At 52.5% G+C, this 21,227-nt stretch overlaps 2 protein-coding genes across 16 annotated transcripts; both read left to right on the top strand.

The window, feature by feature from the left end:
• Positions 1 to 626: 626 nt before the first annotated feature.
• On the top strand, positions 627 to 14,638 carry LOC308548811 (dual specificity protein kinase CLK2). Of its 7 annotated transcripts, XM_081120908.1 has the most exons (20): positions 627 to 925; positions 2,509 to 2,678; positions 3,402 to 3,630; positions 4,322 to 4,409; positions 4,759 to 4,825; positions 4,999 to 5,115; positions 5,929 to 6,095; positions 7,119 to 7,213; positions 7,847 to 7,976; positions 8,077 to 8,159; positions 8,315 to 8,394; positions 8,572 to 8,662; positions 10,831 to 10,908; positions 11,565 to 11,684; positions 11,771 to 11,891; positions 12,312 to 12,440; positions 12,893 to 13,052; positions 13,154 to 13,255; positions 13,785 to 13,902; positions 14,178 to 14,638. In XM_081120908.1, exons 2-20 carry the CDS (start codon positions 2,509 to 2,511, stop codon positions 14,322 to 14,324), a joined length of 2,292 nt encoding a protein of 763 aa, XP_080977034.1. In that variant the 5' UTR covers positions 627 to 925; the 3' UTR covers positions 14,325 to 14,638. The 7 variants fall into 7 exon arrangements, with proteins under 7 accessions (XP_080977034.1, XP_080977028.1, XP_080977033.1 ...); XM_081120902.1 differs by lacking the exons at positions 10,831 to 10,908; positions 11,565 to 11,684; positions 11,771 to 11,891; ... (3 more) ...; positions 13,785 to 13,902; positions 14,178 to 14,638 and adding an exon at positions 9,205 to 9,725; XM_081120903.1 differs by lacking the exons at positions 10,831 to 10,908; positions 11,565 to 11,684; positions 11,771 to 11,891; ... (3 more) ...; positions 13,785 to 13,902; positions 14,178 to 14,638 and adding an exon at positions 9,205 to 9,725 and having other exon boundaries at positions 761 to 925; positions 4,325 to 4,409.
• A 563-nt stretch (positions 14,639 to 15,201) lies between these two features.
• Positions 15,202 to 21,108, top strand: ENTREP3 (endosomal transmembrane epsin interactor 3). 9 transcript variants are annotated; one of them, XM_081120889.1, is made up of 12 exons: positions 15,202 to 16,025; positions 16,223 to 16,279; positions 16,469 to 16,579; positions 16,675 to 16,794; positions 16,937 to 17,044; positions 17,622 to 17,797; positions 17,936 to 18,035; positions 18,371 to 18,440; positions 18,701 to 19,246; positions 19,845 to 19,913; positions 20,022 to 20,269; positions 20,361 to 21,108. In XM_081120889.1, the coding sequence occupies exons 1-12, from the start codon at positions 15,801 to 15,803 to the stop codon at positions 20,532 to 20,534; spliced, it is 2,004 nt and encodes a 667-aa protein (XP_080977015.1). In that variant the 5' UTR covers positions 15,202 to 15,800; the 3' UTR covers positions 20,535 to 21,108. The 9 variants fall into 9 exon arrangements, with proteins under 9 accessions (XP_080977015.1, XP_080977019.1, XP_080977016.1 ...); XM_081120890.1 differs by having other exon boundaries at positions 15,214 to 16,025; positions 17,625 to 17,797; XM_081120893.1 differs by lacking the exon at positions 19,845 to 19,913.
• Positions 21,109 to 21,227: the final 119 nt, after the last annotated feature.

Here is a 21,227-nt window from a genome sequence, read left to right as displayed (position 1 = left end):
TCATTTCTCTTTCTATTTCTCAATTCCTTCTGCAGCGTCTGTAACCGCCCAGTTTGTCTCAAGCTCTCCTTCTCCCCCCCCTTTTTAAAAAAAATTCAGTAAACTTACACTTCTCATATTATGTGTAAGTACATAACTTAATACAGTTCTCAAGTGATTTTCCTCCTTTTCGGCACCCGATTCTCCACTTCTCAAACCGTTCCTCCACAGCCATGCTCCCGACTGCACATGTGCATAGTTTTTGTTTAGGACAAAAGGTGGGAGTCTGTCTTTGCTGTAGTTAGGTAGCCGAGCTGCTTTAAGAACTGGATATTTGCAGGCTATGTTGGAGAATCAGACCTCACCGCCAAACCTCAAAAGGTTTGAGGAGCTGCGACACTCCCTAAATAACAATCCTTTCTTTTAAATCTCCAAGCCTAATTAAGTCAGCGAAGTCTCATGAAAGGGGCAAAAGATTGAAGAGGGATAGGAAGTACATGAGGAGGACAAGAGCTGGCCTGCCAGCGACTCCCTCACTGTGTCCAGCAGGCGGACGCCCGCGAGCTAGGCGGGGACGCGGTGGCGTGCGCGACCTGGGGGCGGAGCCCAGGGGTAACTGGGAAGCGACGCAGAACGTGCGTGCGTACGTGCTCGCTCACGGTGGCAGCGGCGGATCGGAGAGGCCAGAGCCGAAGACCCAGCTGGGATCGGGCCCCGGGCGGGGGCGGTGCGAGCGGCCCCCAGCGGATCCTCGGGGCGGGGACGGAGCCGGGGCGGGCGGGACTGGAACAGAGCCCGGGAACAAGGCGGGAGGTCCCAGGGTCTCGGGTTGGGGGGGGGTGGAGCCGCACTTCGTCGCCGCGGGGGTGCCGGGACTCCCGGCCGCAGTGCCGCCGCCATCACGGACTTCCTGTGGGACAAGCGCACGGGCCTCGCCGCCAGAACGGTGAGCGCGCGGGCCGGCGGGCCGCGGGGCCGCGCGGAAAGATGGCGACCGCGGGATGGGAGGGGTAGGGTTGTATTGGGGGCAAGATTGGGAGACGGAGAGGGTTGAGACCTGCGAAGCGGCAGAGGAGGAGTAGAGAGTTCAGGTGGAAGATCAGCTTGCCTTAGGTGTACCCAGGAAGACCTATAGGAAACTTGGGAGGGACCAAAGTACAAGAAGGTGATGGAGTAGGGATAGGAGTGGTTCCAGAGATGAGAAACAGCAGAATGTCAAAATTGAACCAAGGCTGGAAAGAGGAAAGACACCATCGTGTCACTTGGAGGATACGGAAAGAGTTTGACTCCAGAAATTAGTTCTAGATTTTCTGAGTGAGAAAGGGAAAATAAAGACTTAGAAGTCTGGAAAGGTTGTAGGCTGGAGATGCTTTATAGGAGAAGGCCCATAAGGAACTTTGGTGGCAGTGTCTGTGGTGAGATGACATTTATGTGGCTAAGCAATGTTGGATTACTTGGAAGAATCTTGTGCTTGCATCTTCTTGGCTTCCTTTAAGCCCTGTTAAGCCAGGAATGAATTAAATGTCCCCCTTCTCCTCAGTTTGAAGACATTAGGCAGAGGTAGCCCAGAGTGGGAGCCAGATTTTGGAGTCATTGGCCTTTCCACATCTAGTCCTTCCCCCCACCAAGACTTCTGTCCCCAGTCATGTTTCACTTCATTGTGCCCTCCTATTCTCATCTTCCTGGATTGTGACAGTGATTTCTCATTCTTTCCCTGTAGGAAATAAAAGGGTTTGTGTACCATTCCATTGCAATTCCAATAACTGGAATGGAACTGGTTCTTAGCTAAGTAGTGCTGATACTAATTAAAAACTAGTTATTCTGTACTTCCTAAGCAAAGAGGGGAGAGGCCAGATGGTACGCTGACTGAAGCTTGGAGCCTCCTGTATTAAAACCTCTCAACGGCTGTTTGGCCAGAGGTGCAAGAGTTGGTTAAGACAGTTCAAGGGGCCAGACCCAGATCCTTAGAACTTGTTTATATTTGGTATACACTTCTGTATGTAGAAACCTGGTAAACGGGATTCCTGCCCTCAGAACACAGATGATCTAGTTTGTGAGATGAGATAAACTCTGAGTAACTGTAAAACACTTATAATAATGTATAGTAAAACTTTATCCTGTTGAGTTGTGAGGAGCTCAGCATGACACAGATCTTTCTTAGATCTCCACCAAGGAGGAACTGGGAGTCTCCATCAGTTACACCGTCTCACCTGCAATGAGCTGTGGCCCAGACCTGAAGGTTGTCATGGAGCCATGTTTGTGAAAAATCAGAGTAGAGCAATATACTGAGTGGGGCGTAATTAAGGGGTTGAGAGGGTTAGGGGAAGGCTTCCTAGAGTTTTCAGCCAGAGCTAGTAAGTGAATACTGTTACACTCCATTAAGGAGGAATTGAGCACGGAGGGTAGTCAAAAGAGATAGAAATAAAAGAGAAGAAAGCAGCTAGGCACCTCTAGAGCAGCCAGTCCTTGAAAGGGACTTCTGAAAACTCAGAGCTTTCCCCACTATTTCTGCTTTTTCTTCTCTTTCAGATGCCTCATCCCCGAAGGTACCACTCCTCAGAACGAGGTAGTCGGGGGAGTTACCATGAACACTATCGAAGCCGAAAGCATAAGAGACGAAGAAGCCGCTCTTGGTCAAGTAGCAGTGACCGGACACGACGGCATCGACGGGAAGACAGCTATCATGTTCGTTCCCGGAGGTGAGACCTCGTACTCAAGTTCACTCCTCCATTCATTCATTCAACAAAGATTTATTGGTTATATGCTAAGCACCTGGGTGAACGTGATACTCACGATGGATGACAAAATAAGGCATTTGCATTGTGATGTGAAGAATGTTATCACAGAGGAAGTAGGCAGTAAAGGGCTAAGGAAGCATCTAGAAGGTTTGGTTGGAGTGAGACAGGATGTGTAGTTCATGGAAAATGTCCCACAGAGTGTGACATCTAAGCTCATCTGAAATATAAGGGTGAAGTATCCCAGGCTGGGGAAAGCAAATGCAAAAGACTAGGGAAGTTGCTAATGAGCTGATAGATAAGACAGAGTTAGGTTTGCATGGTTTTAATAACTTAGCGTCACATTCAGCAGGAGGGATGGGTTAGGGATAGTTTGGAGTAAAGTTGGATGTCAGGAAAGCCTTGAAAAAGACATGGCTCTTTGTTCCATTAAATCATTGGAGGGGAGGAGATGGCCCCCAGAAGATGTCTTTTCAGAGGTCTTGGCGACATCCAGGTGCTGAGTCTTCCTCTGCACTTAGTTACTTCAGTTCTCTGGTCCTCAGTCCTCTCAGAGATTTGATGAGTGTCTGAGAGCCATTTTTCCAACAGTACTCTTGGTCCTCACTGAGGGAAGTACTTGTCATATGGTGTGGCAAGTAATATGGCCTGAACAGGTGCACCAAATGGGTGTTTATTAACCAACAGCAGCTATGATGACCGTTCCTCTGACCGGAGAGCATATGACCGGCGATACTGTGGCAGCTACAGACGCAATGACTATAGCCGGGATCGGGGAGATGGCTACTATGACACAGACTACCGGCATTCCTACGAATATCACCGGGAGAACAGCAGTTACCGCAGCCAGCGCAGCAGCCGGAGGAAGCACAGACGGCGGAGGCGGCGCAGTCGGACATTCAGCCGCTCATCTTCGGTGAGTGCCAGCCCAGGCTTTTCCTCTCCCCACTCCTCTTCAGCCCTCTGGGACCCTGGTAAGTGAGAAGTATCCTTGTTCTCAGCTGATCCTTGGGGCATGAACACTGAGGTGGGCACTGAGTCTGTCTACTCTCTTGAACACTCTTCGACTCTTGGAGGGCCCCAGAATCTCCTTTGGAGATGGATGGGCACAGAGCATTTGTGAACCCCAGTGTCCTCTCTGGCATGCTGGCCTTACTGTGTTGGGAGCAGCTCCTCCATCCCAGAGGCCTGCACTCTCTATTGGGGACCTTGCTTGTGAACTGCCTTTCTCCCTCAAGCCCTGGGCTCCATGGCCCCCTTAGTAGGTGGGCTTGGGTGGGGGAAAAGGGAGGTTTGTGTCCGCCTGGAAGGGCATTGTGTAGAGCATGGGGTTGTGGGTGACATTGGCAACGACACCACTTCTCTACTCTGCCCGTGCCTCTCCTTGTTCCCATTTTGGGTTTGGGACTTGGGGTTATGCGCCGCTCTCTCTTCTCACCCGGATCCGCCTTACTGCATCTGACGTGTTCCCTTCCACTGTCCCCCATCATCGTCTGTCCCCCCTGGCTGGGCGCCTGTGACCGGTGGCCCCTCCACCACCCACCCCGCCTCCCTCCGGCCCCCGCTCCGACACCTGGCTTGCTCCGACCCCCCCCGCCCCCCGACAGCAGCACAGCAGCCGGAGAGCCAAGAGTGTAGAGGACGACGCTGAGGGCCACCTCATCTACCACGTCGGGGACTGGCTACAAGAGCGATGTACAAGCCAAATCGTAACAATCCTATAGCCTGTAATGGTCCCATAGCCATTCTAACGTCCCGAGCCAACCCAAGTCACAGTCTCTTTTGCCTTTTCTCAGTGGTGTTGTTTATCTGGGTGGTTTGAGTTGCTGTTGAGAATTGACCTCTGCTGTCCACTCCCAGCTCTCATGGCCCCTGGGTTAAAGGTGGTGGGAATCACACAGGGGTTTTCTTCCCCTGTGACCATCTGTATCTGTTCCCCATCCTTCATTTCACCCCAGATTGCTGTACCCTTTTTCCTTCCAACTCAGCTCATTCCCCATCTTCTCTCCCTCCCTCTCCCCGACCCTGCTTTTTTTCATTTCAGATGAAATTGTAAGCACCTTGGGAGAGGGAACCTTTGGCAGAGTTGTACAATGTGTCGACCATCGCAGGTAACTGTCAGCCCCCCCCCCCCATACCTGGTAGGCATAAAGAGGTACAGTGAGGGTTATTGGGGGCCTATTTGCTGATTAGCCAAGGGTAGGATTTCTTTATGCCCAGACAGCCCCATTCAATTTGAGATGTTTCCGAGAACCTAGCAAAAGCCTCTTCTGCCAACCTACAGGGGTGGGGCCCGAGTTGCCTTGAAGATCATTAAGAATGTGGAAAAGTATAAGGAAGCTGCTCGACTTGAAATCAACGTTCTGGAGAAAATCAATGAGAAGGATCCTGACAACAAGAAGTAAGCAAGCAAAGGAGTATGTGGGGAGCCTGAGAGGCTCCACCCCTATACAGGAAAATCTTCCCAACCTAGGTTAGGCACGCAGGGGAGTCCTAGACCTTCTCATTCATTCATTTTTTGTTCATCATCTTAGAGTAGAACATTAGAGTAGAAAGGGAGGGTCTGTGATATTCTCTAATTCATTTCCCTTATTTTCAGGGCAGTTAGATTGCTGTGCAGTTTGGCTCCATCCCAGGGTGGCCTCTGTACGGATCTGCCCTGGAAATCACCCTGAGACTGAGAATTAACATATTATTTAAAAAAATAATTAATTGAGCTTTTAATACCTAGAACTACACTGATGAGGCTACAGACATTTATGTGTAATATTCTGTTCACACACATTCCATAAGCCAAACATATAAGAGAGTTAAGTGAAGACATAAAAAGACAGTAGTTATAAACATGTGCCTAGTAGTAGCTGATAGTGAATTTCAGGAATGGGTGGTGGGGTTTGAATTTAAGAGTGACAGTTTCACATTTCAGGGTCAACACTAGAGCCTGGCACTCAACAGCTCTTCAGCAAATAGACTTTTTTTTCAACTATTTAAAACTTTGTAGGAAAATGGTCTGAATCTTGCCAGGTAGTACCTCTCCTCTTGAGTCTGCCAGAAAGACCATTCCCTAGCTGAACTGAATTTTGTTGGTAATACTAGCTGGCATGTTTTTACACAAGTGTGTGGAATCAACAACTATGCAGTCCCTCCTTGTTGGTGGGGTGGTGGGCAGATGGGAGCTCATCAGACATTCCCCTTCCCTCATCTCTCTTCCCAGCCTCTGTGTCCAGATGTTTGACTGGTTTGACTACCATGGCCACATGTGTATCTCCTTTGAGCTTCTGGGCCTTAGCACCTTCGATTTCCTCAAAGACAACAACTACCTGCCCTACCCCATCCACCAAGTGCGCCACATGGCCTTCCAGCTGTGCCAGGCCGTCAAGTGTGAGTGGGGTGGGCCGAGGTGGACTCTGGGACAGCCCCTTCCTCCATTGGACCTCTTCTATCTCAGTTGTGCACTGGTGAAGCCCCGAAATAGTCAACTTGATTATCTACTCTTCTGTTATTCACTGTCACGTTGACATCTCCTCCTTTTCTGACTTAAATCCTTGACTGATGTCCTCACCGTCACTGATTGCTCTTACTCCACATCTAACCAAGCAGGAGCTGGAAGACAAAGCCTTTGAAATCAAAGCACTTAAATACCTCTTTTCCTTCATTCCCTTCCTTGGGAAGTGTAAGTCAAACAGCAAGCACAGAGAGACAAAAGGATGACTCAGGCTAGAGGTTTACACGGGTCTAAGCTGAGGTGCTTCTCGTTCTCAGCAAAGCAGATGGAAGCAGGGAGTAGCGCAGCCAAGGGGCCGAGTAGGGTATGCCAACTAGTACTAGTAGGGAATTAGAATCTAGACTAATTCCTCTTTTTTTATATATTTATCTTTATTGATTTCAGAGAGAAGAGGGGGGGGAGAGAGAGAGAGAGATAGAAACGTCAATGATGAGAGTCATTGATCGGTTGCCCCCTGCACACCCTTGACTGGGGATCGAGCCTGCAACCCGGGCATGTTCCCTGACCAGGAATCAAACCACAGTCTCCTGGATCCTAGGTTGATGCTCAACCGTTGAGCCACGCCTGGCCAGGCTAGACTAGTTCCTCTTGAGTGTTCATAACAATACAGCTTTGCAGAGTTGAATTCATGCAATGTCAGATACACATATGTTAGAGTCAGTACAAAAATACAAGCCATTGAAAACTCTTTATGCTTTGAGAATTACTTATATTCTGATATTAATAAGCATAGGGCATCTTAGACCAGGCATTTCATTTGGATGTGAGCAGAAAGCAGCCTAGTGATTCTTGACCTGCCTCCTCACCAGCTTGGAGCTAGGTGACGAAGCCTGGGGTCAGCTGGTGCCAGTTAGCCCTGGCCACCGGGACCAACCGTGACCTGGCCTTTTCCCCTGCAGTCCTCCATGATAACAAGCTGACACATACGGACCTCAAGCCTGAAAATATTTTGTTTGTGAATTCAGACTACGAGCTCACCTATAACCTAGAGAAGGTAAGATGGGTGCAGTCTCTCCCTTGGCCAATGAGGGCAGGCACCTTTGCCAGTTTGCCTTTCTCTTAGCTTTTTATGGCCTCCTTTTACTTTTTTCTCCCACATTTTCTCTTGGTCTGGCTCTGACTAAGTAAAACCAGAGTACCAGAATAGGTTGAAAGGGAGAGATTTAAGAAGACTTGAATTGGAAGAGAATTTGGAAGAAGGACCCTAGATAACTTTCCAATCTAGTGGAAATGCTTTTAAGCCTCCTGTTTTGGACTTCTTTCCCTTTTTCTTAAGGAAAGCTCAGCTCCCTGACTGACTAGAGTTCATGGAGATCTCACCAAAGGAAGCTCTCCCTCCCTGTGCAACCCATTACATGTTTTCAGAAAACCACCAGTCACTTGGGTGTAGTCTTCCGATGCACAGAGACTGGCGTGCTGTTCCGTAATTGTCCCTTGATCCCCTTCTTCCTCAGCCCCTGAAGTACTCTGCTAGGTATGGGGGAGGCTGTAACGAAGAGACTGGCATGTGGGGGGGACAGGCAGGCAGGTCAAAATTGCTTTTTGAGGCACAGAAGCACTTAAGAGAATAGTAATTGAATCTCAATCTGTAGTGCAGTGTTTCATTCTTTTCCTGTTTTGCTCCTAGAAGCGAGATGAGCGTAGCGTGAAGAGCACAGCTGTGCGGGTGGTAGACTTTGGTAGTGCCACCTTTGACCATGAACACCATAGTACCATTGTCTCCACTCGCCATTACCGAGCACCAGAGGTCATCCTCGGTGAGTGGGAAGGACAAGGTTGTCCAAGTGTGTAAGTGGGTGTGGTGGGGGTAGTATCCCCTAAACCTCATAACACCTTTTCCTTCCAATTTCTACCCAGAGTTGGGCTGGTCACAGCCTTGTGATGTGTGGAGCATAGGCTGCATCATCTTTGAGTACTATGTTGGCTTCACCCTTTTCCAAGTAAGTGATTATATGACCACCTGGCATTCTCACCCCTGATTTCCTTGTCTGCTGAGGACCTGCCTGCTTACACTTCCACATTGCTTATCTCCCTGGTAGCTGGTCCTCAGCGTACCCTTCCCAGTCCCATGCTCAGTTCTGGCTTTCTTTCCCAGACCCATGACAACAGAGAGCATCTAGCCATGATGGAAAGGATCTTGGGTCCTATCCCTTCCCGGATGACCCGAAAAACAAGGTGAACTTTGAGTGGGAAGGGCTTAACCCTTTTCCTTTTCTCCCTACAGATGGTCAATATCACATTTTCTCTTTTCTTTGACACCTCCCCTCCCCCAGCTACTCAGATGGGGGAATAAGGGAATTATCCCACAATAAGAGGAACCTCCTGATTCCTCAACCTCCCCTTCCCCTCTAGGAAGCAGAAATATTTTTATCGGGGTCGCCTGGATTGGGATGAGAACACATCAGCTGGGCGCTACGTTCGAGAAAACTGCAAACCACTGCGGGTGAGCCAGGCTGGGGATCAGTAGTGCCCACCACCCAGAGGTCACTTCTTTCTTAAGATGTTTTGCTTCTGGAAAGCATTTCACAAGCAGAGGGTTAGGAAAGAAGGGGAGGAATACTGAAAGAAGACAATTTTGGTTAATAGAAGAGAAGAGAATGGTGTTGTGGAGGGAAGGAGGTTAGACAGCCGTGTCCTTGAACCAATCAGAGATCAAAGCAATGTCCTGGATTCCTTGGGTCAGACAAAAGAATAAACTACCATTGAAGAGCTTAAATTTTAATGTGGAGCTAAAGAAAGAAGATTCACGAAGTTGACAAGGATATACAAGTAGAACTTTCAGAGTTATGTGAAGCAGTAATTGTGCTTGTAGGATGGTAGGTTAAGCTGTAATATCAGAAACGGTCACAGTGTGGTCATGTGAAGGTAGTATTCATAATGGCTGTAAGCAGAGCCTTGGTCCTCCAAGATTAAAAGCTAGGGCTGTGAAGATGGCAGGGTTTGTAAGGCATTGTGCCTCACCTTTTTCCTGCCCTCCACCACCAGCGGTATCTGACCTCAGAGGCAGAGGAACACCACCAGCTCTTCGATTTGATTGAAAGCATGCTAGAGTATGAACCTGATAAGCGTCTGACCTTGGGTGAAGCCCTTCAGCATCCATTCTTCACCCGCCTTCGGGCTGAACCACCCAATGCCAAGTTGTGGGACTCCAGTCGGGATATCAGTCGGTGACGATCAGACCCTGGGCCCCCCTGCATCTGTAGCAGCAGTGGGTGTCCAGTTCAGGACACTGGTGCTTTTTTATACAAGAAAACAGAACTGGAGCCCACTCCTTCCTGGCTCCCTATATACCTGTGAATATGTGAAATAGTGTAAATATGAAAAAGCTTGTACCCTGCCTTGTACATAATGCTCCTCCATTCTACACTCTTCTCACCCTCACTTGCCCCTTGCCAGTTGAGTTGGATGGGGGCAAAATGAAGTAACCAGGTGGCATCCATCCCACGTTTTATAAGGAATTTTGTATAGTCTTTGTGAAATAAAATGACGTGCTTCATCTGACCTCCATCCCCGGAGTTTGAGGTTTGGGGATGCTGGGGTGGCGGGATGAAAAGATTGGCAACCTTTCTGAGTTTGGGTATGAAGGAAATCCCATCTTACCCTCTAAAATTAGTCAGGCCTCCAGTTTATCTAGTTTGTCTCAGGGGAGGGTAATGATGAGTGGGATAACAGTTCTTGCACATTAGAATGGAGAGGGATTATAAGGTGGCACCTCTTTGATCAGGAATAATTAAGTTTGCAAGGAGGTCCAGCTACTAGAACCATTAAGAAAGGACCCCGCCATAGAGCCAGAAACCCAGGTTTTTAAAAAATTGGCTCAATTGGGTTCCTGCGAGGCTGCCACCACTGGTGGGGAGACTCCCATCATACATCTCGGGAGAGAGACGGACTCGGGTTCTCACGCGAGGTCTGCTGGGAGGTGTAGTTCGTTAGGGGAGGGGCTTTACGTAGGGAAAGGGACGGCACTTGCTAGAGGGACTGGATTAGCCGTGTCACGTGGGGCACTTCCGGCTTTGCCTTTAGCCAGGACGCAGGCGTAACCCGCTACAGCTGCGGGATCCTTGTGACTCTTCCGGTCGGTACAGCCAATCGGTGCACAGAGAAGCGGGGCGGACGGGAGAGAAGCGGAGGGAACACTGAGAGTCGCTGCAGCCTCCAGTGCCGCCCCAGGGGCGTGGAGGGCAGGGGGCGGCCTAGTCCCCGGTTGCAACTATGGCTCAAAGCAGAGACGGTGGGAACCTGTTCGCCGAAGGCGGCGAACTTGCCAACCCTTTTCAGGTGACTTGCGCCGGCCTCATTTGGGCAATTGGATTGACTTCTCGGTTCTGGAGGATTGGGCTAACTCGTATTCCCATTTGTGACATTTTATCTGTGGAAGGGCCGCCACGTGGGGGTGACGGCGACTCCACACGAGTGAGCACCCTGGGGGGCGGGCCCTGCCCCTGTAAGAAACTGGTAATGGCAGTGTGCGGTGAAGGATTTGGAAAAAATGTTAGGACAACAGCGTGGCCCCCAAGGTGCAGTCCCTAGAGCCACAGGCAATTGAAGAGACCCCTGTGAGTTCCTTGTGAGGTATCAGGTGCCAGCTGAGCCCCAGGTCTCTGCCCACAGGACCCAGCCGTGATCCAGCACCGACCTAGCCCGCAGTATGCCACGCTTGACGTCTACAACCCTTTTGAGATTCCAGAGGTGAGATTCCGAAGAGCACAGGACAGCAAGGAAGGGGAGAGTATGCCAATAAGCCCACTCTGTTGGGGTACAGGGGATTTTTAAATTATTTTTTTGCATGCAAAGGAAGGAAGAAGCACCATGATCTTAGCTCCCTGTGAGAGAGGCCAGTCTGCCATGGGATGCCTAATTCTGGAGACATCAGGGCCAACAGTCCATCCAGTTGGAGCTCTAAATGTTGGTTCTGGAAGGACCTAGAGCTTGATGGGGCCATAACCAAGGCTCTGTCTGGGGAGGTTTCTTTGAAGAAAATAAAGTATGTAGCTGGTTGGAGTTGAGAAAACAGACTCTGCTTAGGTGTGCAATTAGAAGGCAAAGAATGAGGAGGACTGGACATATCTGTCTCACTGGAAATAGAGTTTTAAAAAGTTAGGGAAGTAGATGTTGTAGATGAGTGCTTTGAGTTCTGGCTAAGGAATTTGATATGAGGGGTAATGAAGGCTGCTGCAGATTGTAAAGGAGCTCTCATATAAACATAAGAACTAGCTTTCTAACAACTGGGGGAGGGGCTGCTACCTTTGGGAGTGAGTTCTGGATCTAAAAGTATTCAGGCAGACTCTAGATTCCTATGTTATGAGGGACTAGGTGATCTGTAAGATCTTTTTTAAACCCAACAGCCACCACAGTCCTATGAGCCTCCTGCCCCCGCCCCATTGCCTCCACACTCAGCTCCTTCACAGTCTTCGAGAAAGCTCAGCCCCACAGAACCCAAGAACTATGGCTCCTACAGCACCCAGGTAAATGAGGTGTGTAGGTGGTAGTTGGGAAGTCAGGCCAGCCTTAGGGCCCAGGACTCACATCTTCCTCTGCTCATATTGGGCAGGCTTCAGCAGCAGCAGCCACAGCAGAACTGTTAAAGAAGCAGGAGGAGCTCAATAGGAAGGCAGAGGAGTTGGACCGGAGAGAGCGAGAGCTGCAGCATGCTGCCCTGGGGGGCACAGCTAGTAAGTGGATCCTTGATAGGGTGGGGAAGGAACCTGACAGTTTCTAAGGAGCAAAAAAAACTAAGAGCATGGGCACCTGAGCCAAATTGCTGAGTCTGAATTTTGGTGCCATCACTTATTAGTAATACTGAGCTCTTAGGCAAGTTACTTAATGTTGAGTGCCTCAGTTTCCATATTTGTAAAATGAGACTAATGTTTGTACCTGTTTGACAGGATTGTTGTGGGGGTTAAACAAGGTAATGTTATACAAAGTGCTTGGCACAGTGCTTAAAAGTTATAAATAATAATACTCAATATTATTTTTATCCCTCTCCATTTCCTTGGACCCCAAATTGGAGTTAGAAGAGGGCCTAGGGTGGAAGGGGGAGTGATTCCTTTATTGGTCTCTGCCGCACTTCCTACTCTCTTTGTGCCTTACAGCTCGACAGAACAACTGGCCCCCTCTGCCTTCTTTTTGCCCGGTTCAGCCCTGCTTTTTCCAGGACATCTCCATGGAGATCCCACAAGAATTTCAGAAGACAGTATCCACCATGTACTATCTCTGGATGTGTGAGTAGTAAGAAGCCTTTTTGGAGGAAGAGTACAGGTAGTAACTTCTACATCATTCCTGCCCTGGAGCCCACTCACCTAGAACTAGGGACTTTACTTCTCCTTAACATTTGAGTTTAAGGCTAATTTTTCTAGGATCTTCCTGGGTTACTCCTTTTATGCAATTTAGAACTTATTCTCCAGTCTTCTAGCAAACGTGTTTTTGCCCTCTCCCCCTCCCTTGTCCTCATGCATGAACATATTCTGAATCCTTTAAATGTCTTTCAGAGGGGATTACACATGGTTGAGATTTGAGCATTCTGTCTCCCCTATTGAGCTGAGGATTCTGTAAAGGCAGAATCCTCCTTTCCTTACTCTGCCACATTTGGTGAGGGTTATTGAGTGGCCTTACATGGGAAGGAGCTTTCATTGCAATCCAGAAGGAGCCATCATGCTGTCCCTCCATTTGTTAGGCAGCACTCTGGCTCTTCTCCTGAATTTCCTCGCCTGCCTTGCCAGCTTCTGTGTGGAGACCAGCAATGGCTCAGGCTTCGGGCTCTCTATTCTCTGGGTCCTCCTTTTTACTCCCTGCTCCTTCGTCTGCTGGTACCGCCCCATGTATAAAGCTTTCCGGTAAGTTGGGGGGCTGGGGTGATGGGGAAGTTTGAATGGACCCCCACAATCTGCTCCTCCAGTCCTAATTCTCCCGCTCTCCCCACTTTTTCTCCTTGCAGGAGCGATAGTTCTTTCAATTTCTTCGTTTTCTTCTTCATTTTCTTCGCCCAGGATGTGCTCTTTGTCCTCCAGGCCATTGGCATCCCAGGTTGGGGCTTCAGGTCCGTGAGCCTGCTACCTACCCTCATCCTTCCTCCCACTCCTCTAGACCAAGTCAGGGAACTGGGGTGGGAGTTGTTCAGCAAAAAGGAATGTGGTTTTTACCCTTGGGAAGTGCTAGTTTACCAAGAGAGACAGGACATACTTCCAGGATAGAGAGCCCAGACAGAACTCTAAACAGACATAGATTGAGGGTAAGGTCAATCTGAGAAGGCTTTCTGGAGGAGGTATATGTAGTCATGGTTGAAGAGGAGAGGAAGAATCTTCAACAGAAGGGTTTACTTAGAGTGAGAATGTCTGGAAGAGCTTGGAGAGCTAGGAGCTAATGGTTCAGAAGCTGGGTCTAAACTATGAAGAGAGTAGATGTAGTTTGGGAATGTGGTGCGTGGAAAGCTGCCAGACTGATAGGGGAGTGACCCTCAATAGGAAAGGTGGGAATAGGGCATGTTTGCGACCTGTAGAGAAATTGGGAAGACAGAGACCCAGCTATGAGCAGCCCCTCTTCACTGCCACATGCTTGTCTCCTTACAGTGGCTGGATCTCTGCCCTGGTGGTGCTGAAGACCAACACAGCTGTAGCTGTGCTTATGCTATTGGTTGCCCTGTTCTTCACCGGCATCGCTGTGTTGGGAATTGTGATGCTAAAGCGGGTGAGGGGCTGTGTTGAAGGTGGGGCCAGGAGAGTGAGATCATGTGTCCCTAGGGGCCTGGATGGAATATTCAGGAGGAGCTGGGGAGGCCCAGGCTGATGGGCGTGTTCTGAGATAATGGACCTTTGGGGTAGGGGAGTGTTTTTGTGGGGTGTGTGTTGGAGGGGATCCAGGAAGGAAAAGCTAGAGCAGCAGGCTGGGGAGTGGTGGTGGCAGCGGCGGTGTTATTCACAGTGGCTGGAATGTGCTGTGATGTCTCTGTCCTCTACTTGCAGATCCACTCCTTGTACCGCCGCACAGGTGCCAGCTTTCAGAAGGCCCAGCAAGAATTTGCTGCTGGTGTTTTCTCCAACCCTGCGGTGCGGACTGCAGCTGCCAATGCAGCCACTGGGGCTGCTGAAAATGCCTTCCGGGCCCCGTGACGCCTGATGGGATGCCCTGGCCCTGCCACTTAAGGGGGCTGACTTAGCCCCTATCCCTGAGGTCTCTGGGACTTGGTGAGACATTACTACTTGATGTCTCCTGTATAGTGCCCCCAACCTCACAGCTGTGACTGCTGAACCTGACTTAAGGGTGCGGGAAGCCCACTGTGACCCAGTCACTGCTCTGCCTACACCCCACAGCCCAATCAAGCCACACTGCTGCCACCCCTTACACATCCCAACCCAGCTTCCCTCTGCTGTGCCAAGGCTGTTGCTTCGATTATTTAAATAAAAAGAAAGTGGAACTGGAACTCAAATTCCTGTTTCTGGAATTTTTACTGGGAACTATGACTTACGAAACAGGAAACAGAAAGAGTGAGGAGGGAACTGGAATGGAAGCAGAATTCTAATTCCAGAGGGAAGGTCAGGCCTGGCTTTAGGGTGAATTGCGAGCTGTCCAGGGTGGGGCACCAGAGCCGGGTGACTGGGTGGCTGGCGCAGGAAGAGGGAGGAAGTCCACGATTGGGCGTGGGATCTCGGTTGGGCGTGGAATTGCGGAGTGGCCAGGGAGCCCGGCTCCCAACCCTCCATTAATGACCTGGAAAAAGCCACTGCCTCTGCTGGGAACGCAGTGGGACCAGGGGCCTGAGAGGCTGCGTGGGGCTCGAGTGGGCCCCCAAAGAGTTGTTGGCTCAGGCCTCGGTCCGGGTAGAGGCAGGGACTGGAGAGCGCTTACCTTGCCGCCAGACCCGCCTGCCTGCTCCGTGGCCAGCTCCTGCCCTCCCCCTCCTGCGGGATCTCTGGCCCCGACTACAACTCCCGGGGAGCACCGCGCAGCCACGCTCCTCCTCTCGCACCATCCCGTCCCCATCCCCCTGCCTCCAAAGCCACTGCAGCCCGAGCTCGGGGAGCGGAGCGTGGTGGGGAGGGGAGCGGGGCAGGCGACTCAGGAGACAGCAGCACCCTGCCCTATCCCCACCAACCAGCCTTGGATCCCACTGGACACTCCGGGGGCACATCGACCACCCCTCTAGAGTCACCTACGCCGACCCTTCCCCTCTTCTCTAGAATTCTTTTCCATCCTCAGGACTTCACCCTCCCCATCCTTTCCTGGGTTCCCAACCTCCGTCCTCTCCTCCACGCCCTCTCCTCACTCCTGGACCGGCCCTTCTCGGCGCCCTTTTCCCTAGGGAGATGCGATGAGCCTGTGTCCCAGCGCCCTCATCGCCATCCCGGGCACGGTGCCCGTCCAGTGCCCGTGGTGGGGAGGGAGCACTCCGCGGCCCCTCTGTGACTTCCCTCTCTTGGCCCCCCCTCCAGCTGGAGTCCCTGGGCCATGCCCCAGGGGACCCAGCCAGTGGGTGGGCTCTAGAGCGAGTTGGGTGGAGAGGCGGAAGGACGGGGCCTTGGGCTCCTCTGAGATGCTCCCAAGTGCCAGGGGGGGCCGAGCGAGGCGCAGGCAACCGGGCGGCAGGCATGATGCCCTCGCCTAGTGACTCCAGCCGCTCGCTTACCAGTCGGCCCAGTACCCGGGGCCTTACCCACCTCCGCCTCCACCGACCCTGGCTGCAGGCTCTCCTCACGCTGGGGCTGGCCCAGATGCTTCTGGGCATCCTGGTGGTCACCTTCAGCATGGTGGCCTCCTCCGTCACCACCACTGAGAGCATCAAGAGGTCCTGCCCGTCTTGGGCTGGATTCTCGGTGAGTTGGGTGCACAGCTGTTGGGTGGGGGCGGCTCCTTGGGCCCCACTCCTCCACACCAGCTGCCAGTTCAAGTCCTGGCCTCTCCTCCCTCTCCTGGTCCTCTACCTCCTTCCAGGGCTGGGTGCACCCTGTGGTGAGGGGCTCACTCAGGTGCCTCCCCTGCCAGGCTGAGCCTGTGCCCGCTCTGTCCCCAGCTGGCGTTCTCCGGGGTAGTTGGCATTGTGTCCTGGAAGCGGCCATTCACTTTAGTGGTAGGTGCCAGGGTCTGGTGCCCACTGGGAGGCAGGTGCCCAGCACCTGAGGGGATCCCCATTTATGCCCTCGAGAAGGGAACTGGCTCTCCAGTTCGTGTCACTCAGGCACAAAAGAGTGTGGCTTCTCCTTGGTAGTCCTCTACTCCTGAGCGTCCCAGCCCTGAATCTGCACCCTGTTTTTCCCAGATCTCCTTCTTCTCCTTGCTTTCGGTGCTGTGTGTCATGCTCAGCATGGCTGGCTCTGTTCTCTCCTGTAAGAATGCTCAGGTGGCTCGAGACTTCCGACACTGCTCCATGGTGAGATTTGAGGAGGGTGAGCCAGAGAGAACTGGTTGGGGGAGATGTGAGGGACACCTGACTCAGTCTGCCTCACCCTCCCCACTCCCACCCAGGAAGGAAAGGTCTGTGTGTGCTGCCCCTCCGTCCCCCTCCTCCGGCCCTGTCCAGAGTCAGGGCAGGAACTAAAAGTTGCCCCTAACTCCACCTGTGATGAAGCCCGAGGGGCCCTCAAGGTGAGCATGCACCCCCCCAGCTCTACCATTCCTTCCTCCCGCACCATGCCTCCCCTCCTGGGATCCTCACAGGCCCAGAATATGTGGGATTTTCCCCTCCCCAGTTCCCTCTTACCTCCCTCTTTCTCTCTTTTTCCCCCAGAACCTGCTCTTCAGTGTCTGTGGACTTACCATTTGTGCCGCCATAATCTGTACCCTCTCAGCTATTGTCTGCTGCATCCAAATATTCTCCCTTGACCTCATGCACACGGTGAGGGAGGAGCCTGGGTCAAGGCCAAGCAGGTGTAATGGGGGGCAGTGTGTGTGTGCTGGAACTGAGGTTGAGGGGGTGGTGACTTCAGCAATGGCTTCTGAGCACCAGGGGCTGTAGATCACCTATTAGTAATGTCTATTATTGTAGGGACGTTTAGGGGGCCCAAGGGTGTGTGTGTGAGGAAGGGAATGACAGGGAGTAAGAGAAATATGTGATGCCAGTCTGGGGCCAGTAGAGGGGGCATTAGAGTGGGATTAGAAATTGGGTGGAGTCAAGAAGGTCCTTAATTCGGGTGAGGGTGAAGGGTTGATGTTCTGGTGAAGACTAAGCGTAGGCGGTGATTCTGGATGCAGATGGGGTCATAAAGAGGAGGAATTTTTAGATGGGCAGGGTCAGACCTGGAGGTCCTGGGTGGGGGCAGGATTAGAGGAGGAGCTGGTTCTAGCTGAGGGAGGGGCCAGAGCTGAGCAGTTTTGAGGGGGCGGGGCCAGAAAAATGTAGATAAGGCCGGGAGTTTGGGAGCCTAGGGGCTGTATTCCTAGAAACCAGGCTTGCTGACCTGCTTGCTCCCCAGCAGCTGGCCCCTGAGCGCTCAGTCTCAGGTCCCCTGGGGCCTCTGGGCTGCACGTCCTCGCCCCCAGCCCCTCTCCTACACACCATGCTGGATTTGGAGGAATTTATACCGCCTGTGCCCCCACCTCCCTACTATCCCCCAGAGTACACCTGCAGCTCAGAAACAGATGCACAGAGGTGAGGCCTGGTGGACTCCTGGGTGTGGGGGGTGGATTAAGTAAGAGGAGGGGGATTTGTCTGTGGCCTTGATTGGTGGGGAGGGTCTTTGTGCAGTAGTTCTTCTCCAGGCTTTGACCCTCTCCCTCTTCCCGCCAGCATCACCTACAATGGCTCCATGGACAGCCCAGTGCCCTTATACCCTACTGATTGCCCCCCTTCTTATGAGGCCGTCATGGGGCTACGAGGAGACAGCCAGGTGAGAGCAAGGCTTGGTGAGGGCCACAGAGCCAGGGCTAGAGCGTGAAAAGCTGAGTGAGCTGTAGTCACTGGATAAACATAATAATAGTTCCCATAATCTTATAGCAGTAGCACATCCACTGTCATCTTTGATCATCCCTAGAGCCTGGTGAGGTGGGTGGGGTAGGAACCATTATTTCTATTTCACAGATACGGAAACAGAGGCCCACATAAGTGACTTGTACAAAGTGACATAGCTGGACCGGAACCTAGGTCTCCAGAGTTCTGTCCAGCATATGGGGGTGGCCGTATCAATGTGTAGAGCTGGACCTTTGACTTTTGTGTCTTCTTTAGGCCACTCTGTTTGATCCTCAGCTTCATGATGGCTCCTGCATCTGCGAGCGAGTGGCCTCCATTGTAGATGGTGAGCAGAAAGTGGGGAGGGTGGACAAGGGCCGGCTGCCTGGGATAGCAAAGCTGGGTGGGAGCAAAGAAGGGGGAGAGAAGGCTGAGTTGGTGGCGTGTGGACAAGCGAGGGCGGTGGCTTCTTGGAATCCTGGACTTAACTCTCTCCTTTGAGATAAAACGAGGAGGAGTTGTCCCCCTAGAGGCTGGGCCTGAGGAAAAAAGAACAGCCTAGGCCGGGTCGGGCTGGAGCTACCGGGCGCCCCCTGCTGCCCACAGTGTCCATGGACAGCGGGTCTCTGGTGCTGTCCGCCATCGGCGATCTCCCGGGGGGCTCCAGCCCGTCGGAGGACTCGTGCCTGCTGGAGCTCCAGGGCTCCGTCCGCTCCGTGGACTACGTGCTGTTCCGTTCCATCCAGCGCAGCCGCGCGGGCTACTGCCTCAGCCTGGACTGCGGCCTTCGCGGCCCCTTTGAGGACAGCCCGCTGCCCCGGCGGCCGCCTCGGGCCGCCCGCTCCTATTCCTGCTCCGCCCCGGACGCCCCGCCTCCCCTGGGCGCCCCCACAGCTGCCCGCAGCTGTCACCGGCTGGAGGGCTGGCCGCCCTGGGTGGCACCCTGCTTCCCGGAGCTGAGGCGGCGGGTCCCCAGGGGAGGCCCCCGGCCAGCTGCAGCTCCTCCCACAAGAGCCCCCACTCGCCGCTTCAGCGATAGCTCAGGTTCCCTCACCCCCCCGGGGCACCGGCCTCCTCATCCGGCTCCCCAGCCGCCGCTGCTGCTGCCACGGTCCCACAGCGACCCAGGCATCACCACCTCCAGCAACACCGGTGAGCCCACCGCCACCACCAAGGTTCAGGGAAGGGTGGGCACTGGCAGCTAGAGGGCCAGTGACAACCAGGCTCTGGGACATTGTGGAGGTCCCTGAAGAGGGCGACAGGGTGAGTTCACTCCTGCGGTAGACAGTTCTTGAGTGCTCACCTCCTAGAAACACAACATCAATAGCTTTGTGGCTAAAGGAGGAAGATTTGTTTTTTGAAACCCAATTCCACAGCTCCCGGCTTGGGCCAGTTACCAAGCCTCAGTGTCTCACCTATAAAACAGGTACAACAATAGTAGCTCCACCATAAATATTATAGAGTTACTGAGAAATGAGGTAACGCAAGTAACATGCTTAGCACAAAAAGTTCTCATTATCACCAGTATGTGCCAGGTGCTGGGGAGGATGCCGCTGTGAACAATACTGCCTTAGTCTCTGTCTTGTGAATTGTATCATCGTTGGGCAGAGACGATGCTCCCTTGGTTGGGGATGGGGTGTGGGAGCTATGAAAGACCCTCTGGGCTTGAATTCTCACAGGAGGGTGGTAGTATGGGTAGGTGTGTCCATTGAGCACCCCCACTCAGTCCCTGTCTGGCTCTCCTCTGCAGCTGACTTCAGGGACCTTTATACCAAAGTGTTTGAGGAAGAAGCTGCTTCTGTTTCCTCTGCAGATACAGGTCAGGCGTGTGGTTAGTGCCCAGGGCGTGGGGGCTGGGGGAGTGCTGCCTGGCCCTCTCTGCACCTCCCATTCCATGCACTGTATCTCTCTCTGTCTCTCTCTCCAGGGCTCTGCTCTGAAGCCTGCCTCTTCCATCTAGCCCGCTGCCCTTCCCCCAAGTTGCTACGTGCTCATTCAGCCGAGAAACGGCGCCCTGTTCCCACCTACCAGAAGGTCCCCTTGCCCTCGGGCCCTACACCGGCCCACTCCCTGGGGGACCTGAAGGGCAGCTGGCCCGGCCGAGGCTTGGTCACTCGTTTTCTCCAGATGTCCAGGAAAGCCCCGGGCTCCAGTGGGAATGGAGCCCATAAGCAGGTAGGCATTAGGGGAGCCTGGGAAGATACTCAGGAAAGCCCGGAGCTTCAGGTTGGGCCACATTGATGTCCTCTCCTGTGTCCCCCTTCAGGTGCCCCGGAGCCTGTGGGGACGGCCTGGCCGAGAGAGCCTTCATCTTCGAAGCTGCGGGGATCTGAGTTCTGGCTCCTCCCTGCGGCGCCTCCTGTCTGGCCGAAGGCTAGAGCGTGGTACCCGCCCCCACAGCCTCAGCCTCAATGGGGGCAGCCGGGAGACTGGGCTCTGATGTGGGCTTCTTGCTACATTGAACAGATCCAGATGAATGCTGGGGGCCACAGGCACCAGCTGGTTGAGACCAGCAGCCTCCAGCATTCCCTTGCACTGGCTAACACAAAAAGAAACTCGCTGTATACCCCAAAGTTACCCCTTTCCCTTCTCCCTCTGGGGCTCCTGCTGCTTGCCTCTGCTCCTCTGGTCTGGGAGAGCTTCTGTCCTGTACTGCATGGGTATTCAGGCTGTGGGGAGATACCCTGCTTACAGCACCGGAGGAAGAAAATAATTAAGTCCCACTCCCCCAGCATGAGAGTAGCTCTCTCTGATTTGCCAGGGGCACTATGGCCAGGGCAAGGCATGTCCCGGGTGTTTAAGCATAAGGGGCTATATGCCTGTACAACTGGGTGGTGAAGCATGAAGAGTCATAAAAATCTGGGTGGTCTCTCAGCTCTGCCACCTCTAGCTGCATGACCTTGGGCAAGTTATTTAACCTCAATTTCCGGACCTGTAAAACATTGTGAGGACAAATGTTTATAAAACTCTTAACACACTATGTAAGCCTTCAATAAATTTCAGTTTTCCCCTTCTCTTCTGGATTATTTTTTTTTATCATCAATGAAGTTTGTTCTAGCATCTCTTATAGATAAGAAAACTCTCTCTCAAGACTTACATTCCTTTCCAGCTGCCACACTGTATCTCTGCTCCT

The sequence above is a fragment of the Miniopterus schreibersii genome, assembly GCF_964146895.1.
Source record: "Miniopterus schreibersii genome assembly, chromosome: 19".
Classification (NCBI taxonomy): domain Eukaryota; kingdom Metazoa; phylum Chordata; class Mammalia; order Chiroptera; family Miniopteridae; genus Miniopterus; species Miniopterus schreibersii.
This window is presented reverse-complemented; position numbering and strand designations above follow the sequence as displayed.

Excerpts from the sequence above, each read along its gene's own strand:
- LOC308548811 (XM_081120908.1), top strand. The coding sequence starts at position 2,509 with ATGCCTCATCCCCGAAGGTACCACTCCTCAGAACGAGGTAGTCGGGGG. Across the intron at positions 7,977-8,076 it reads AGCACCAGAGGTCATCCTCG|AGTTGGGCTGGTCACAGCCT; the intron begins GTGAGTGGGAAG and ends ATTTCTACCCAG. Across the intron at positions 8,663-10,830 it reads AAAACTGCAAACCACTGCGG|GACCCAGCCGTGATCCAGCA; the intron begins GTGAGCCAGGCT and ends CTCTGCCCACAG.
- ENTREP3 (XM_081120889.1), top strand. The coding sequence starts at position 15,801 with ATGATGCCCTCGCCTAGTGACTCCAGCCGCTCGCTTACCAGTCGGCCC. Across the intron at positions 16,280-16,468 it reads AGCGGCCATTCACTTTAGTG|ATCTCCTTCTTCTCCTTGCT; the intron begins GTAGGTGCCAGG and ends TGTTTTTCCCAG. Across the intron at positions 18,036-18,370 it reads GGCTACGAGGAGACAGCCAG|GCCACTCTGTTTGATCCTCA; the intron begins GTGAGAGCAAGG and ends TGTCTTCTTTAG.